Below are 20,644 nucleotides of genomic sequence, written 5' to 3' on the forward strand. Positions count from 1 at the left end.
ATAATATTAGCTTAGTAAACTATTAATTAATATTATAATTTTTTAATAATTTTAAAATATGATATGATAATATTTTATGAAATGGGTGAGAAATTACATCACAATACACTTTTCTGAGCGTAGTGTACAGAGCACATCATCAGTACTAAAGAACTACAACTGCATGTTTTTCCAGAAAGAGAGCAGAATTAGCTTTGTTTAGCTGGATTTAGTTCACAGTATTTCAAATGTTGAACAAAAATCTTTATACTCATAGTTTTATAGTAATTTTCAAATGCGGCATTACTGTGGATTTTCAAACATCAGAAAAAAACAAAATATCATAGTACATATCCATGTAACTTTTTTGATAGTATTTTTGGTATGTGGCACTGCTGGTGTGTTGTGTATGTTGCAGAATAACAAACCTTAGAAAAACGGAATGAAAAAATAAGATCCATGGCGACACTGCCCTGACGAGTAATTTGGATGCACTACCCAGGTTTATGAACTCCTTTCCTGAGATTGCTGAGGCTGTAAGGCAATGGACGCAGCGGCACACCAAGCAGATGACTGTTTGGTGGGCTTTGGTACTTAATAGATTTGCACCTACCAGGAGCTTTATGAGTATATACTGTCAGTAATATTGGAGATAATGTTGTTTATATATATTCTGATAATGTGAAGTCATCATGTATTGTAAACCGTCACATTTTCAATGTTTAATAGTGTATTTTGTCAGAGCCCACTGATGATGATGAGCTGGTGGTGTGTGCGATGGAGGTGAACATACCAGGTATGTTTTTTCTTTATTTATTTTTTTTAATGATAACATATTGCTATACATCAATGTATTTATTAACTCTATGAATGATGTTGAAGAGGTTAAGGTATATGTTGTAACTGGCCCATCGAATATTAGTCCACTCACAGTGCTGGTGGCTTAGTAAGCTCCAGCACACAAGTCCTGTCTTTTTTGTTGCTCTGGTAGAACTATTGCATAGAATGCTCACACTGCCTGCTCTGGTAACCCCGTCCCCTCTCTTAGAAAAGCTGTGCAAAAGCGAAAGGCATCTCATGCTACTTCTGTTACGACCCAATCTAGGGTCAGGCCATAAAAGAGTGATGTGGTGCCAAATGTATGCTTATTGAATGTATGTGTAATGTGTAGTAATAAGACAAAACTACAAATATTCTATAGAGTAAATCCAAAGTGATTTATTCAAATATACAGTACAAATGTCAGTTAGACTTTAGGTTTGACAAAATAATAAACAAAAAGACAAACAGCTTACTTCTTGACTGACACAAAACACAGATAAAACCCAAAACTCAAACAAAATGTCAGCCAAACCCTACACCTGGTGCAGCTATTTACAAAAGGTACAAACAATGAATTTATATATACAAATTTTACAAGAAGCTAACAGGTTTAAAGGGACTAAGTCAGCGATTGCTAAGCAGTCACTGTAGGGCTAAGGAAAATGGGGTGGGTCTTGAGATGGGTCATATTGGCACAATACCTGATGTTAGCAGTCTAGTCGTGCCTCTGCCCTGTGGTACAGTATACGACCCTTTTTTCTATATATTCTTCAGTAGGCCTGTGATGGGGAGTAAATTTAGTGGCAGGGACAGCAAGCTCAGTAATCACTTATCAGAATCACTGCAGGCACAGAAACAAGCTTCCAGTCTCTCTTAGCTCATGATTAGCACGTTGATGTTTTAACATTGCCCCGCCCCCCTCAGGTGGCTACATCTTAACGATGTGCGAGCGCTGATGTGTGTGTGCACTGTGTTCTGAACGTCCTCTGATTTTGCTGAGTCATACAGTGCTAATGCTGACTCACCTTGTGCGCAGCAGAAAAACCTCAGACTTACAGCAATCGGAGAGTTGCAGAAAATAACAGCAGCACAATGCAGTGCTTGTGTGGATTAAGAAGAGTGTGTGTCACTTTAGAAGTGCATTCATTCCTGTTATAAAAGAGCAGAGAGGGAAATGACATCAGTATTAAACAAACAGATGACCTTGTATCTCATAAGCTTCACTAAGAGTGATGTCAGACTATGCAAAAGTCCCATATCACAATACTTCAAGGCAATTTCATGATACCGCAATATTCTGACGCACGGGCACCTGAAAGGACCTAATAGTGACACATTTAAAAACAGTCATCAAAAACTATCAATACAGTGATTTTTGTTTAATGTTTTAGATACTGTACTGCACTAAATGCTAATCAAACAGGCCTAATTTTCTCTCTCTTTGTGATGAAGCATGCTCTTTGATCAGTGTTCTTTAAGTACTGAAATTATGCACAATATGCTCAGAAAAGCATACTTTCACAATAATGATAAAATATAATTTTACAAACCTCTATGTCAGACTTTATAGCAAAGTACAATTTCACCATATAGATGTACACTCACCAAGCACTTTTTTAGGGACACATCCTCATATCTAAGCTCATTGTCCATTTTATCAGCTCCACTTACCATATAGGAGCACTTTGTAGTTCTACAATCACAGGCTGTGTGTTTCTCCACATACTTTTCCCCCTTTCACCCTGTTCTTTAATGATCAGGACCCCCACAGGACCACCACAGAGCAGATATTATTTTGGTGGTGCGTCATTCTCAGCATCGCAGTGATACTGACATGGTGGTGGTGTGTTAGTGTTGTTGTTGCTCTGGTATGAGTGGATCAGACACAGCAGTCTCGCAGAAGTTTTTGAACATTGTGTCCGCTCACTGTCCCCTCTATTAGACACTCATACCTTGTTGGTCCAACTTATAGGTGTAAAGTCAGAAACGATAGCTCATCTGTTGCTGTGTAGAAAATATTGTGTCATGACAGCTCTCTGCTTCATGTATGCTCTCTGTCTTGGCTCTCGACTGACTGATGCCATGTCTCCTTTAATCACTGTACCATACATTTGAAAACCTGCATCACTAAATAAAACATTGTTATACTATAAAATTTGTGATGGTAGTAAATGATTTCGGACACTGGAGTTAAACAGGTATGCACGTTACTTACAAACAACGGCAATGCTTTATAGCTTTTCCTTATCTGATAGGGTACATCCGTTATACACTACTTATTGCAGTGCATTGTGGGATTGTTTGAGTGCACCGGATCTTCTGCACTGTGTTTTCAGACACGGCTACAAAATGGCTGAACCTCAAAATAGTGCACTATGTAGTGAATTGGGACACAGCTTCAGTTCTTCCTGTTGTAACGCATATTCCCCTCAAGGCTGAGTAGCCCCCCTTTCAGAAAAAGTGTCCTTAGCAGAACAACCCCGTGAATAAATGCTGTAGAACACATAACCTGGAACAAACATGTAAAACACATTTCTCGAGTATACTACAATATGGAAGAAGCCAAGTGTTTTTGTGAATTGATCTTCTGGAGCCTTTTGAACCAGCTGGTTTATTGGAAATGTCAGAGACCACCCTTCATTTATTTAAGTCAAAACAGCAATTAAATTATTAAGTCAGAAAGAAACAGAAAAAAAGTATGTAACAGAAAATTACACACAACCAACAACAACTAAATAATACAAATTTTCAGCATTTAGTGTGTCCATGCTTTGCTTTTAGCTTCCATTTTGCTTTTAATCTTTCAAAGAAATCTGCATAGATACTTTTTTCACATCGCCAAGGTTCAGTCTTAAATTTTCTTTGTATTTTCCACTTATCATGACCCAAGTAATCCCAAACACATTCAATAATGTTGAAGTCTGGACTCTGGGGTGGTCAGTCCATTGTTCTGAGAACACCAGCAGCTTCTTTGTTTTATTTGCAAATATTCTTCATTACCTATTTCTTTTTCTCAATAACAGCTTCTTGATGGCTACACATCCTTTCAGACCCACAGTGCTGAGTTGTCTTATCACAGTGGGAGGATGGACAGAAACACCTGTGGATTTTTTTCAGAGCTCGACTTTCTCCTCTCCCTCAAAAATCAAAATACTGTTTATCTAATGGTGACAGTTTTGGTGGTCTACCAGGTCTTGAATGATTGTTGGGAGCCACATTTTCTCTCTTTTACTCATTTATTTAACTCTAGTTTTGGATACTTTAGTTTTTAATGTATATTCCTTTGACTTCCTCTGTTCTTATGCAAGTGGATTATCTTATATTTAATCTCCTAGAAAATGAATAACTTAATGATTAATGACTGTGTAACTGGAAATAAAATCATGAGAAGGGGTATCTGATGTTTGCACACTATTGTATCTGCATGGTTCTAGTCCTTTTTTTCAGACAGAGTAGATTCTAAAATAGATAGACTTCCACTAAATTTAAAAAAAAGGCAAAATCATGCATGTCAAAAAGTGATAACGCCCCATTTTCACTCTGGAAAACAACAAGAAAAAACGAATGCAATAGGAATAACTGGATATCATTTCTAAAAGCAGTAGCAGAATGATGAATCATACATTGGCTTATAAATCCTGATAAATAAGCCTCATTTTGTTGTACTGTGTTATTGGAGGGGGTGCTGTGTTGGCTTCCCAGTGAGGCCTTTCTGAATCTGTGTTCAAATGAGCTTTCAGATCATCAGGGGATCAGCTTTATGTGTTCAGGGTGGTGGTACGTGATCAATTCCACATTATCTGGGCCCTCAGAAACACTGTTTAAACATTGATTTAGCCCCCAGAAACACAACAGCACAAAATGCCCTCACCATTTGCCTTTGTTTTCAGCCTCGAGGCTCAGTTCCATCATTATTGTTGGGGTCACAGCGGAGGCCCTTACGTTACGTGCCTCTCTGCCATATCACTGCTAACTATGTCACATATAGCACGTTTAACTTCGTTTTCACTCTCTCTCTCTTTCTCTCTCTCTCTCTCGCACACACACACCACACATGTATCTCCATGATTAACGGCTGCTTCAAGGTGTAAGGTATGTAAGTAGTAGCTTTGGGACGAGCCACCAGGTGAGAGAAAGAGGCAGAAGAGATCTAAAGTACTGATTAAACATAGCGCTATCTCTTGGATTTGGTCTTTTTGTCCATTTTCTTGCTTCCACTAAGTTTGTTAAAATGAAAAATTAATTTTTATTCTTTAGAGTAGCTGAATCTTTGAACAAATTGCGTTTGAAATTCTGATTTTCCTACATATATTTGTCTTGTTGCTGTGCTTATCATAGCATTGAAACTTTTCTCCTATTCATTATTCTTCACACATAAATGGATCATTCTAACAAACTGGTTCAAAGTCAGAGCTGAAAACACATTTCAGTCTTTTAATTGACTTAGACCTTCGCTTTGAGTGACTCTATACCTTAATTATGTTTATTTTATTAGAATTGAACATTCCGTTTTGTCACTACCAAAACAATAATAAAACTACTTAAACATTTCCTAATATTTCAAAAATTTTAGATAATTTTGAGAGTAGCCCAAAAATGCTAGCCATGACAAACACAGCTTCCAACAGTTGTAAAATCACAGTTGTACACATGTAAAATCATTTTTATTAAAACACATCTACGTTTACATGATTAAGTTTATTCCTAAAGTTACACACTGACTTTCAGACTTTGGGACACATTTACTTCAAAACAATGGGATAACTGCTCACCATGTGGCCATGAGGGACAGGGATGCAGTCTCACTTCCTGCTCTAAAATGCAGGGGTGTGGCTAAAATAAAGGTGCATTGTTCTGTTAAAATAACTTTAAAATTGTAAATGTTTTTAAATTTAAAATGCCATAAAATCCCATTAAGTTTGGATCAGGACAGTGACCCTACTGCTAAACCAATAACAGAATTTTTAAAATGTTCTTCCCTGACTGTCAACTACCTAATCTGAACCTCGGTGAGCCTGATTTACTGAATATGAGATTGTAGGCAAAATGGCCAGAAAACATGCAGGAACTGAAAATGACCTGGTGGAGCATCATCAGGGAAGATACCCAGTGTATGGTGTCTTTAGGCAGTCATAAATTTCAAAAGATTAGAAATCATACAATCAAATGGTATTTTTATTTAGAATTCAGCTGTTCAGTATCAAAAGACTTGAAGTGAATGTTGTTTACACTGAGATCCAAGCCCTGAAAACATTAAAAAGCAATGTTTAATGCAGAGTTTAGCACAGTTAGCAGCGGTGTACGTTCACATTTTATGGCATTTATCACAATCTGTAGCTTAAACACTGACATTTGAAACTTGCAGCTGGCATTGAGGAAATATATTCTTGAATATGAAAGCTGTAGTTTTACAGTGACTCTTCCAGTAAAGACCAAAAATTAAAAGCCTGTCTCTAAATATTACTGGAGGAGTCTGTTAGCTTTTAGGCTATCTGCCAAGCTCTTCCAGTTACAGAGAATATAGAGTGTAGACTAGTTTAGAGAGCCTGATAATAGCATCCAGATGTCACATTATTTTGAACAAACACCCGTGTTCAAAAATACCTATGTGATAGGAAAATAATTAAGCCATAAAACACGAGAGGGATTCTGTTATCATGAATAACATCACGCCTGTGATTTGGTCACAGTCATACAGCTAATAGATTGGAGAATTGTCCATTCATAGAGAAAATGGGGGTGGGTGAAAATACTGTAACAACAAAAATGACAATTCAAGCATTTTTTACATGTATTATATACTTACAATTACTTTTATTATTAATAATTTTCACTCATGTATGTATTATGTTTTATTTTATTTGTTGATGCATGCCCCCCCTTCCTTGCAAATTTCCTTTATGCCAGTAAGAGCTGCCCTTCCTTGATATAGGCTATTACTGCAGGGTTCAAACTGTGGGTCCCTGACAGAAAGTCTGACTATGAGGAAACTGCAAGTAAAACATGATAAGCATGAGAGCAGCTCAGTGGCAGCTAAGAGCTACACACGTTTGATTTCAGTTTTCACTCTGATACCAGTAACTCCACTTTGCACTCTCAGATATCCTCTAAACAGATGGAATTTTAGCATCAGTTAGCTGGAACTAAGCCTGTGCTGTGATGTTTGGCATATTTGGCCCGCTAGCTAAGCTGTCATTAGCTTAGCCAAATACGCTAAAGTCCCAAACACCATAGAACAATAGAACAATAATACAACGTTGAACACAAGGAAAACGTAAAAAAGAAGACAAGCATTTAGTTAGTCAGAGCATTAACATTTTAAATGGGGGTCCATTATAGTCTTATGGGAGTTCCCCCCAGCTCCCTACTCAATTTGAACCCTGTTTTACTGTTTCTGTGTTACTGGTAAGTTTCCTGAACCCATAGAAACCCCCTATAGAAACTTGGCAGCACCTCTACCTCAAGGTAAATCAATGTCATTAGGGCTCCCTAATCCAGGCTAAAGTACTAGTGTGAATACTGATTACTGGTTATTGATTATTTTGGTGTTTATGCCTTAACAACTGTAAATGCAGAACTCTAGGGGTTTGACTAGGCTTTGAACTTCTGTATGAATCAAGTACTTTTGACATGAAGTGACAAAAGCAAGGACACACACACAAACTCCAATATGGATTCCCCATCACAGGCTGTCACAGGAGGAAGGACACACCAGCACTCAACTGCACGCACGCACACACGCACACGCACACACACACACACACACACACACACACACATCAACTTCAACATGAATTCCCCTGAGATGAGCTACATTTGGCAAGGAGACACTGCCTTGTTAAGACTAATGAATATGGACGGGTTAAGGAGGGATTTGAGGGCTTGTGTGTAAAGAGTAGGGAATACTTAAAGCTTGCTGGATTCTTCACCACTAAAAGAACAATACAGATGAATCTAAACAACCTCCTGACTCCTAACTGACTACCAGTCAAACATAAAGCTTGCCTGTCCCCTAGTGGCTGGTTTTGATATAACAGCTTACTGTGCTGTTTTGAAATGTACTGTAACGTATGTGTCAAGAGTGTGGACCAAATTTCCTAAATGGACTAGAAACACAATAAAATTATAAATGCATAAACATTGAGCTCAATGCTTGATCCCCACAAGTACCATGTATAGTACTGTGCAAACATCAGAGACCAGCTTTCATTTGTTTCACTTCAAGTTAAAACGACCAAGTACAAGTTATTCATTTTGCTTTCAGTTTTTCAAAGAAAAATCTGCAAGGATATCTTTCCACACTGAACTCAAGGTTCAGTGCTAGGGGTTGGTTGCATTTTCTGCTTCTCACAATCCAAGAAATCCCAAACACATTCAGTGATATTGAGTTGATTGTTCTGAGAACACCAGCAGCTTCTTTGTTTCATTTGCATAGGTTCTTTTTGGTTATTTCCACTATTCAGTAACAGCTTCCTGACAGCTGCACATCCTTTCAGACTCATAGTGCTGAGTTGTCTTCTCACAGTGAAAGGATGGACAGAGACAGCTGTGGATGTTTCAGAGGTAAAGCAAGAGTGGAGCTTGATTTTGCCCTCTCTCTCAAAGATGATAGATTTAAGTGTTGTTTATCTGATGGTGTCTTGCACAGGTGTTAAGTCCCATTTTCTCTACATCTTTAAAACTAATTTTGCCCTCCAGTTTGGGAAAATCCTGTTTTTTTATTTATTTATTTATTTTTATTATTATTAATTTGACTTTCACCTTGCTCATCTTATTTAATCTCTTCAGAAGTATCTCCTGAAAATGAATAACTTGTCCTTAATTGATGTTTTGACTGGAAATCAAATAAATAAAGGGTGGTCTCTAACTTTTGCACAGTTTGGTAAGTGTAACAGAGGATATGATTAATCAGAATAGCCTACAGCTGCTGTTGCAATGGAATCAATTCTTCTGATGACATTAACACACTTGAACCATTCATGTGCTGTGCAGATATATATATACATATAAATGGGCTGATAGGGCTAAGCCCTCCCTCTCTTTTAAAGAAACAAAAACATCAAAATGACCCAATAAAAACTTTTTGGCATCTGTATCATTTTACTTGCTGTTACCAAATGACTAGAAGCGGATTAACTGACTTCTGTGGATCCAAGAACAACAGCAGATCTTGTGGGTCTGGTTCTAAAATCACATTGGCTGAGACATTAGCTGGTAAAATACTAATCTCTATATAATGTTGTTTACACTGATAGTCAGATACACTGTGAGCATGTCATTACATGGCAGCATTTAAGGCAGAAAATTTTCACCACTGCAAAAGTTCTGTCAGTGCCCTTATGGGATTTGCAGTATTATGTTAGTGCCAAGCATAAGAGCCCAAAAATGTGCATATGGCAGTACACTAAACAGTCACTGTTACAACATTTATCACATTGCTGAATGGATAATTACTACATAGAAAGTACCTTCTGTCACTTTCTGCATGTACAATGTCACAGTTCTGTTAGGTTTTTAAAATATATTAAATATATTTAGATAAAATTTATTGTATTTAAAAATCTATTAAATTTCCATCAATTGAAAACCCCCTGCATTGCCACCACAAACCCCTAGTTAGGACACCTTTCTCTAGAGAAAAGTAAGCCCCTACACAGTTACTAGGTTTATGCAACAGAGTTGAACAAATTGTATAACACATCTATTTATGTAATTATTATTTACAGTCAGTGTAAAACCGCAATGCATTTTCTTTATCATGACATGTTTCTAAGTGAAGCATGGTACCAGCAAGGGTCTCTGAGCTAGACAAGCTTTTTTACTCAGTGATAGGAGGGGGTGGTAATATATTATTTTTTAATATTAATGTTCCCTGCTCTCACAGTGATGTAGTGAAAAATCAGAACATCAGAATAACATTTTCATGTAAGATTACAGAATGAATGATGTCTTTTAAAATGATATATTAAGAATTACACTTCTTATGACCAGCCACATGAACTAACACGGTAAAAAGGTTCATTTCAGGTTGACTTTAAAATAAGGTAATAATGCAAATTAGTGTTTGTGCCATTATAGTACACATATAAACCAAACCAAACCAAAAAGTATATTTATTTTAAATAATATGTGCATATATTTGCTGATGTATGATGCAGCACAAAAGGGACCTTCGGTGGAATCCTTTAATACTTTAATCCTCTAATAACCTTGACTCAGCTCATGAGGGATCTGACAATTGCCTGCTGAGCTGAGTCAGGTGTTTGAGCAGTGAAAACACAAAAGTACAGTTCACAGAATTGAAATTCATTTGTGTAAAACAGTGAAAGTTTGATGGCTTCACAGAGCCTGCTCAAAATAATCACATGCATCAATCTGAAAGCGCACGGAAATGAAGCCCAAGTTGTTTAAAAGCAGAAGAGCTTTATTAACTAAAGCAGTGAATAACCAGAGAGCACAAAACAGTAATGAAGCTCATTACCAGCTCCTGAGGTACGAGATTTCAAATACACTTATATATAATACATAAATTCAATCAGTAAGAATGTTGAGTCACTTACGCCTCTCTCTCACAGCATGTATTCACATATTAAGGCACAGAGCTAGAAATAAATATGCTTCCATATACATCACTATTGACTTTAGGTGAGCTCAGTCAGCTCAATAAGAAAATGTACATGGTAAACACCAGTGGTTCTAAAGCTCAGTCCTGGAGACCCAAGTTAGTGCACTGGTGCCAAACTCAGGCTCTGGAAGGCCACAGCACTGCAGAGATTCCTTCAGCTGCTCTAAAATGCCTCAAATCAACTCAAACAAGTGGGGCTGGTTGAACTAGCTATAGACAAGTTCGCACACAAATTTTAACAGGCTAGAGTTAGACTATGCATTAAATCAAAACAACTTGTTATAGACATATGCTATATGCTGAAACTATATCATCTGTGCGATTGTGCACTACAGATGTAGCAGATAAGTGATTAGGTTGCAAAATTTTGGGAGTATTTCTTTAAAAAACCTAAGATCACTATGCCCGATGCTGGCTAAAGGGCTATAAACTGGGATATGGAACAGGGAAACTGCATTCTCCAGCGTGATGGAACTCCATCCAATACCTTCGGGATGAGTTGGAGTAGCGTGTCTGATCCAGAACTAATCATCCAACATTAGTACCTGACCTCACTAATGCTAATGAATGCCACAGCAATGTTCCAACATCTAGTGTAAAGGCTTCCCAGATCAGTAGAGGCTGTTACTGCAGCAAAGGAGGGACAAACTCCCAATTAATACCTTTGACTTCAGTAGAAACACTGGATGAGAAGTTGTCTTACTTTTGGACGTACAGTGTAATTACTAAACTCTGAAGCACATGACTCAGACCATGAAGGGCTTGAAGTCACCTGACGAGGTGTGCTAGAGCAGAGAAAAATCTCAATTATGTGCAGTGCTTGGAGTAACCAGAACAAAAAGCGAAAACCACTAGTTCACAGCATCAATCACTTTACGAAGTAGTGACCGTTTTAAACATTATCATTCTGAGGAAAAACGGGTTAGTGGCTGTATGCAATGGCACAGCATTAAGTGTTTTCCCTGTTGTAGCAGCTACTTGAAATTAGGCTCTTGAAGAGAAAAAAGTCCTAACGTAAACTGTACACACACCTATGGTGACAGGAAAGATACATCAGTCACATTTAACTCTTTTCACATTTCACAAGCAAAATGTCAAAAAAGTCACATCTTTCTCTATTAAACAGTGTGCAATATGGTAAATAGAACTTTGCCATTTGTACGTTATTGTGAAAAAATCAGAGACCATCCTCCATTTATTAGGTTTCCAGTCAAAACAGCCATCAAGTCATTTATTTTTCAGCGTCAGGAAAAAAGCAGGAAAAGTTTTGAACAAAATCATACAGAAGTCTCAACAACTAAAAAGAGTATCAAATTTTCCTTTGCTTTGGCTTTGCCTTTATTACAGCTTCTGTTCTTTTCGGGAGACTTGCTTTTAATTTTTAAAAAGAAATCTGCAGGGATATTTTTCCACATCAGTTGGTTGCATTTTACTCTGCATCTTTTAACAATTCTTTGAACTCCAGCTTTGCTGTTTTTCCCCACTTATTTTGCTTGTGCAATCTTATATCTAATCTCCTCAGAAATATTTTCTGAAAAATTAATAATTTGTAATAAATACTAAATGGCAGTTTTGACTGGAAATTAAATAATGAAACATGCACTGTATACTACAAATTTAGGTCACCTTATATAAAAACAAGTCAAATACTCTGAAGGTTTCTTGCATTCAGAGTTATTTTTTACTTTTTTATGAATTCAGAATGTCTTTTTGACATCCATGTGATTAGCTTCAAAGGTTATGTGCGTGTAGGCATATATATTGCTGTTGCTGTTTTGCATCTGGCTCAGTCCCAGGTTTTCTGTCCATTGTGGCTTCCTTATCAGTATTGCATGGATAACTCGTGTTGCCATGTAAAGAAGTTTTCTGTAAGCCATCCAGAACAGCTTCAGACATGTTTGTCTAAGGAAACCGCGTCCAAAACAATTTATAGTGTTCTGATAGTGTAGAGTTAGCATTCTCAAGAGTGTGCCATCCAATCCTTTGTCTTGGCCCTGCCTCTCTTTAATCCTTACTTTCTTTTTTCTTATTCCATCCTATTTACTTAATCTCAACTGGCTGCCTTCTAGCTATATAGTGCACAACATGAACCATAAAATAAAGACTTCTATACGTAAAGTCCAACAGGGAGGCAACTGGACATGTGCACCCTGATGGACACGCCAAAATAACGCACTGCATGCACAATTAGGGATTAGCTAGGTTTTGTGATATTCAATAAAACATTTTCACAATTCTTTTGTTAAATTGAGCGCATTATTACTCTACCAATGGAAAGGATGAGTTTGGAGGGAGAATTAAGGCAATTTCGTGGTTAAGTCAGTATAACGACTGTTTTCCTAGGGAAGCACTGGTCAGAATGCTCATAGCACACATAAGATATGCAATTTGTTAAAGATCTCACATGCATCTTGCAGTCTCCTGTATTGTAAATATCTGAAAAGCCAATAATACAATAATGACTAGTGAACAATTTATTGGGTAAACCTATGCCCTACAACAGTGTTTCTTAATCCTGTCCCTTAAGGCACACTGAATGCAATCTGTTCGAATAAACAACATAAAAATGTGAAATATTTGGACACTATTCTTTCACATAAAAGCTATACACGAGAGGATTTTTTGGGAATTTCGTCATGTTGTTTACACAGCCAAAAGTTACCAACAAAGGAGCAGAACATCTTTAAAGAAATATAATTTGCTCCTCAAAAACAGGCAAACAGTGACACTGATGTTTCCATTTCCATTTTGGAAAAGTGAATTTGTCGCAGCCTCATTCAGCAGTTGCAACTTGTATCTGTCTGAAGTTCAACATGAGCTACTTAGCTGTGTTTGGAGATGCTAACGCCAAAGTTTCTGTTGCTAGGACACAGCCGATCAGTGTTGTTGACATGCCAATTCATGTCACCTGCCAAAGTTTGCAAAAATCAAACAGGGGCAAATAAAAAATAATATCACATTTTTGCTATACGAAAGCTCACGTTTGGTGTGCCAGACATCATCAGTTAATCATGTGTTTACTGAGGCCTCTAGGACAAATAGCACATTTTAAACTCTTCCCTGCTTCACTGCACTTCACTAACCCATCACTTGATTATCAAGCCCTTAATTAGCTGGATCAGGTGTGTTGGGGCAGGGAATAGATAAAACTAAGCAGGGCAGTGGGTTCCCAGCAGGAGGATTAAGAAACACTACCCTACAAAGAGCCACTTGGGATTCAGCCCTTTTATGTTATTTCTTCTCCTCTAACAGTCTCTCTCACTCAACCTTGTAAAAGAAAATCACTCTTAAACACTTAGGGACTGGAAGAGATTAGTTTTATATGGGGAGGTGGGTAATGTAATTATTACCAATGTGTCTCAGTGCCATCCGAATCCACCATGTCAGTCATTTTTATGGACTGTGCGCTCCTGCTTCAGGAACGATTCCAGATCATATTTTGTGGAAAAGGATTTTTTGTAAGTATGGAGGCACTCAACGAAGCATTTATTTGTATTCTCTGTGGCCCAAATTAAATGTATTGTCCTACTTCAAGTGTACGTCTTCGAACATTAAAATATGTAAAAAGAAAAAACGTTTGATTTCATGCGCTGATGTTGACCATTTGCTGACAATTCCTGAGGTAATGGCAATGCAGCTCTTAACGCTAAAGAAAATTTATTGGTTAAGATGTAAACAGTCATTCAGAGTGGTTTGATGTGAAATCTGATGTGAAAAAAACTTTGCGAGACAGAATTGTTCACAATGGTGGTGATATGAACCAGATATCCAAAGCATTTAATGCCTCTAAAAACTACCTCACAGAAAACTATTCATGGTGGAGATATACATACAGGGGTTTGTAAGGAAAAATTATACCTGAAGAAATTTTTTTTTCAGATTTTTTCAACGATATTTCTATAATCAACATTGCATATAAAAATTTAGAAGACAAAGGTTCACCAGTGTTTTATTTAGTAAATAAAATGGCTATATTTATGTTGTAGTCATGGCAATCCCCGTTTCCTTACCCCAACACTGTAAAGAAATCTGTGTAAGTAAGTTTCACATCAAACCACTCTGAATGTCTTTGTTTACATCTCAAAGACTGAATTATGCATAGATTTAGAAAAATCTGTGAAATTCCAATTAAATTCAATGTTTGCCCATGTATTCTATTTGTAAGATTGCTGCACATACTGTGCATGGAAGTTTATTGGTGTAATGGCAATACGTAAATCGAGTAGCCACTCCCACCTCTGTAATTTACACTAAGATTACTTATGCTATGCAAATCAGTCATAGACATTACAGATGTCCTGTGGCAAAATAACATTACCTCACCTCCACAAATTTATATTTATATGTATCTCCTCTCTCATGCCTGGTAGAGGGGCACGACTCTGCTGATCATCTGCCTGCAGACAGGGCAGGTGGGCTGAGGCAGGGCCTGGTAGCAGCTGTAACAGCAGCAGACGTGTCCGCAATTCAGCAGCACACACCCTCTCGGATTGCTCAGACAGATCACACACAGGTTTTCTGTGGCTTCCTCCCCGTCCTGTTCCCACATCTGTTCAAATTCCCTTCTCTCTCTCTCCCTCTTCCGTTTGCTCTGCATCTGCCTATAGTAGCGACGACCCACCCACAGCAGGACAGCCACACCCACTAATGCACACACGCAGGCCAGCGCCCTCCAGCCACCTGCCTGTCCCTCCTGCTCCAGCCGCAAACTCTCAAAGTCCCCTGTGCTCAGAAAGAACTCCGAACCGTCGGTTGGTGGGCGGAGCTTAAGCAGCCGGTCTGTGTCCAGGATGAGCTCACCCACAGCTGTCACCGAGGACCCCACCTTTAGCATCTCCTCTGTCTCCAGCTGGCCTTTGGGCTTCTCTCCACTCAGGTACTGGCCCAACAGGTCGGTGAAGCCATAGCTGGCTTGGTGGAACTTCTCGTGGACAGTCTCCATCTCGGGGCCCGTGGCCTCTAGGGGGCAAAGCACGCGTACGCTCGCCCCATCTCCACCAATCAGGTTAAAGGGCACAGCATTCACACGCTGGTGCAGTACACGCTCCCGGTCTGTCCTGCAAGGAGAGAGAGAGGGACGTCAGTGGATTTTTGGGAAATGGGTAGGTATATGGGTTGGGGGAAGAGAGAAAGAGCAGGAGAGTTAATGGTGATTAGGGAAGAGACAGATATAAGTGTTCAATATTTCATTCACCTCATTCAACTCAACTGCACTGCAACTTACGCTCCATTCACATGACAAGTCTTGTTGCTCATTTCCAATTTTTGCTCAGATCAGATCCTTCCACCTTAATGATTAACATGTTTATTAGTAAGTTCATCTATCATTAGTGAGAATACACTTGCCAAAGGACCAGCTTGATAAAAACAGAAAATATCTAATTAAAATTCCAAAATTCACATAATACTTTTTACACTCATTTGAAGGTAGAGATGTAAATGATAACAATTAATCATTACTGCTTCCTAAAAATTGAAGCATGCTGCTAAAAATAGTGGTGTTCGCAACCAGTTTTCGAGAGGATGACAACCACAACAATGTACATTACCTGCGAACAGTAAGACAGAAAATTATATTGTCCATGTTCTCTGAGAGAAAGTGTGATGCATGGCCTTATGAGCAAATCAGTCAGAGAAGGATGTGGTGCACGGTGATGGCTTTCCAGAGCTACTTAGGTACACTGACCCAAAGCGACCCCCGGTCACGTCATTATGTTGGTTTTGACTTGGGCCAGTAATGAGTGATAAATAGAACTTCAGAAATTAAAAATTAACCACAGTACTGTGACTAAATGGTCTTACCAGGTGCGAGCTATGCTGTTCCACACCAGTTTGTGCTCCCGGAGAACAAGTTTCTGTATTACACCAACACTTCCTTCCTGAAACTGACTCCTTAACGGCTCCCCTACGGGCTGCACGGTACCTAAAGACAAAGGCAGAGAGAGTCTCTCACTTAGTGTTCTTTGTGACATGACGTTTGTGGCATCAGTTACATGAAGAATATTGCTTATTTAACAGAAGAAGCAAATTACACTACCCAAACGATAAGAATGTAAAGCAGCTATTACTCCAGTAAGCAGTAATACAGTATTAGTGCCTACAGTGTTACTTTTTTCAGTTAGAAATTCTTTACTTTCTACATATTTACATAGATTTCTTCTTTCTTTAAAAATAATCTGCTCCTTGTGTTTCACATGGGTGTCATGTTCTGTATACACATATGAGGATTAATCACAGCCTGAACATCTAAACTTGAGTTGAAAGAGAAAGTTGTTAACCGCTGTCACAAAAACGAGTTAACTGCAGTTCCATTCCAGCCTGACTTTAACCCCAATTTACCCCTTCTGACAAATTTCACAGTCTGAGGTGAATATCAGGAGCTCAGTTGGAAGCGACTGACGGAGCAAATGATGTGGTGGTGCTAGAAGGGAAACAAATCAATCTTTATCCTCTGGAGTGATCAATGGCCCTCTGATATTTGCAAACATGATAGGTTTTTATGACTCAAAACGTTCACGAGTGCTGTAGTGCGAGATTGTCAGCAACAGCCAATCAGACAGCTAGGTGAGAGAAAGGTAAAGAGATGCACGCCACCTATGCAGTGGACAGAGACAGAGCAGCTGCTTGTTTACCACAGGCAGTCACTCTCTTTACAATTTCAAGACAGCTGCCAGTTCATAGTAAAATATTCAGCAGCTCTTACTGTGATATCTGCGATTCTCAACCAGGTTTTGTACTCAAAACCAATTAAGTGTGTGATGCCCTCTTTTTGCTTTATCGTATAGTGTGTGCACCCTCCCAAATAAAATACAAGAAATTCTGTAGACTGACATTTTCACCAGTTGTGTAGAGCAGTTTAGTCAGGAAAAGTTTAGTCAAGTTAAGCTTCATGAGACAGTTAATCTGAGAAACACTGGTCTGGCAACAAGATTCCTACCGTAATTCCCATCTGAGGTATAAAGGCAGCTTACCTTCAATAACCACATACTGTAGACACTTCCCTGGTGTAGCATTCAGAAGATCCACTAGGTTCTTGTTTAAAGCTATCTGAGGAGCATCCTGAAGAGACAAACATGCATGTGTGCTCATTTACGACCTTCTGTCAGCTTTCCAAAACTATTACAAAGTGGTCAAATCTAATTACAACAACAATGTCAGCGTCAATGTTTATGGTAAAACTGACCACAACTACTCTGTTTAACAAAGAAACGCATTATCTACATTTTAATGACTGTTTTAATCACCATTCTCATTAAGCAATGTAACGTTCCTTACATTGAGTTTGTCCACAGTTTTGCGTTTCTTCCTGTAGACATAATAGAACAGACCAGAGAGAGCGATACTGGAACCTAAACACACCGCCTGCAGCGTCCCAGTGGGAAATTCCTCCATTTTCTTCTTCCTCTTTGTTAGTCCTCACGCTGGGTGAGCTGTAAACCAGATAAAGTTACCAGATAAAGTTGAAAATAAAAGTTGAACGTTGAAATTGACGAGTACAAGTGTGACTAGGGAGGTTCTTTATCGGTTTCTCAGGGACATCAATCCAGCACGCCTTTTTTATCCTGTATCAGAGGAGAATAATTTACACTGGCATAGATGACCTCTTACTTTAAAGTCGCGGTGAATCAGAAATCATAACACATTTCTTTCCGTACCGTATTTCTGAGTGAAACGCGTTATCAGGGAGGGTCTCTGAGCTAGCTGAGCATTTTTACACGATGACAGGTGGAGGTGGTGTGAGGTGGAGGTGAAACGTGATGCTATTCTGTAGTTGCCGTAATGCCCATATTAGGAAGCCCGAGTCTAAGCAGTTTTCCTCTATGTGAAAAATAAAAGGCATTTTGGAAAATACCCTGTGGTGAGCTAAAATGTTTCAAAGTCAACACTTTTTTTCCCTGAATGTCACTGGATCCTCTGAACTACAAGGTCATTAGAGTTGAAAAACAAATGTTGCTACATACAAACTAACACTGCTCCAGAAACCAGCAGGCTTTGTGTCAAATGTGTCAAATGCCATAGTTAAGTTGCTCTGGCAGTAGCAGTGCACTGTTAGAGGCTCAGAGTAAGCTAGCACTTGTTTGGCTGCTATGTGTGTATTAAAATTGTATAAAAAGTGTTTACATTTGAATTAAAAAGTACATTTATTTGAACTGGATGTAAGCGAATCATTATTAATGTGAGGTAAATCACTATTACCTCACAATTATCCAAATATCCTGCTGTGCTAATGATACCATCAACAAATAACACATGATGGAACTCAAAGTTCCATCATGTGTAGGAACTCAAAAGTCTGCTTCGAAAGCTTAAAACTTGCTCTTACTTCTTGTTCTGTGGGCAGCCAGGCTAAAATGCTGTGGACTTTCCGAGTAGGAACTACATGCGGGAGGGACACCAAATGCATTTTTTCCCCACTTGGTCCTGAACGCAGCATTAGACTCAGAGTTTACAATTTTGGCATGACCTCCAGCTGGACTGGTTAATGTTATTTTCCTCCGTCTGCTGGTTCACAGTGACATAATCAAACATCACAATATGTTCTAAATATGAGCAAAAGTCTTTACATTTTGGTGGAAGATTGCAGGAAAATAAATATATATTTTTGACATATGAAATGATGAATTGTGCTGACCATGACATGAACTAACAGGGTCTGTGTATATTTGTAAGTATATGGTTATGAAGGTGTAAAACACACTGAGGAACATTTAGCTAGTTTGCTAAACTGATTAATGTTCACTCAATAATAACTAAGCTAACTTGCCACACTATAAAACGTGGTGCTCACACTTAACATTCAATTATAGAAATACCAGCGAACTGTTTGAGGATATGAGTCTAACTGTAGTACAAATTCAAATTAGGTTAAAACGGTTGTAGTTAAACGCAGTAGACAGAAACAGAGCAGATGATTTAGAGTTGTGGGTTTAATGAGCGAGTTTTCTGTAAGTTATCTAGCGCTTAGCTAACTACCTTTGTCTGATTGAAGCTGCATGAAACGTTAGCTATCTAACCTGGCTCACGTTAGCTAAGCTAGGTTACGCTGAATGTGTTCAGTAAGTTAGCTACCTAGCTAAGTTAGCTAACGGAAAATAACTTAGTTCAGATTCAAGAGGATAAAAACATTCAGTCTATATGACCACAACAGCCCAGATACCGAAACAGCAGGCAGGCTAACATTCAGCTAACCGAGGAGCTGTGGTGGCCGTCGGGTTGAATGTTTGACTTCGAGAAGGATTTGAGAGTAAACCGTAGACACCACACATAAAAAAACAACCACGTTTAGATATTACACCGTACCATAATAATGTACCGCATTTATAATAATGTAATTATCAGCAACAAAGATGAATTTACCCTTACACGAGTCGGAGGTCACATCATACCAGCAAGCTGAATTCTTGTTTTGATCACATGGTGTGACGCTATGCAAGGCCACATGTGCCAAAATGGCCCCAACAGTTGTCTCCATTTGATTTTAATGTAAAATGCTTTCTGTAAGTGCAAACTGGGCAGACGTTTTCTCTTATGAGGAACTTATTCACCCAATGGGATGCGATTTATGCGGGTTGTAATGAAAAACGTTAAACATTAAAAAAAAATCAGCTGAAATCTGGTGGCATCAGCTTGGCATGTCGATTTTGGTTTATTTTCCCGGGGTTTGTGAACACAAATAGAGCAGAAATATTTATATATTTTAAAATGAGTTTACTACTGTCATTAATAACCCTTAACACAAGGTTATGAGTATACTTTCCGTTAAAAGGCTGTTCCCTTCCTGCTTTGGCCATGATGACAATGGGATTGATGTCACCTCAGACAACTTATGTTGCATTTGTAGAGACCTCTTCCCACCACTTTTTGAAATGCCCCATTTTATCCCATCTTTTTCTAAAAGAATAGTCTTTTGAACATTTTTGGACAAAAGCTTACAGCAGAACAATAGACAGTGTCTTTCATCATTCCTTGTCAGTTCACTGACACATGACACACTGGTGGTTGTGTGGTGACCTTAATGGAGACCTTAATTTGCCTAATATTTTGGATATATTGCTCCAAAAAATCCTCCACAATTTAAAATTTAATGATAATTGAGCGCCAGGCCCTGGAGTTAGTCAAGCTAGTCAGTGCTGAGGTAGTAGTTATAAATAGTTGAAGGCATATAAAGGATTGCTTTCTAGATGTTTTGGCACTGGTGGCCTGCCATACTCTCGTCAG

General features: G+C 38.5%; 1 protein-coding gene across 2 annotated transcripts; it reads right to left on the minus strand.

The window, feature by feature from the left end:
- Positions 1 to 10,204: 10,204 nt before the first annotated feature.
- On the minus strand, positions 10,205 to 19,865 carry mul1a (mitochondrial E3 ubiquitin protein ligase 1a). Of its 2 annotated transcripts, none has more exons than XM_036556212.1 (5): positions 19,784 to 19,865; positions 17,702 to 17,856; positions 17,398 to 17,485; positions 16,229 to 16,349; positions 10,205 to 15,483 (listed from the first exon to the last, which is right to left on the minus strand). In XM_036556212.1, the coding sequence occupies exons 2-5, from the start codon at positions 17,816 to 17,818 to the stop codon at positions 14,784 to 14,786; spliced, it is 1,026 nt and encodes a 341-aa protein (XP_036412105.1). In that variant the 5' UTR covers positions 17,819 to 17,856; positions 19,784 to 19,865; the 3' UTR covers positions 10,205 to 14,783. The 2 variants fall into 2 exon arrangements, with proteins under 2 accessions (XP_036412105.1, XP_036412106.1); XM_036556213.1 differs by having other exon boundaries at positions 19,790 to 19,841.
- Positions 19,866 to 20,644: the final 779 nt, after the last annotated feature.

This window comes from Colossoma macropomum, unplaced genomic scaffold (assembly GCF_904425465.1).
Source record: "Colossoma macropomum unplaced genomic scaffold, Colossoma_macropomum, whole genome shotgun sequence".
NCBI lineage: Eukaryota > Metazoa > Chordata > Actinopteri > Characiformes > Serrasalmidae > Colossoma > Colossoma macropomum.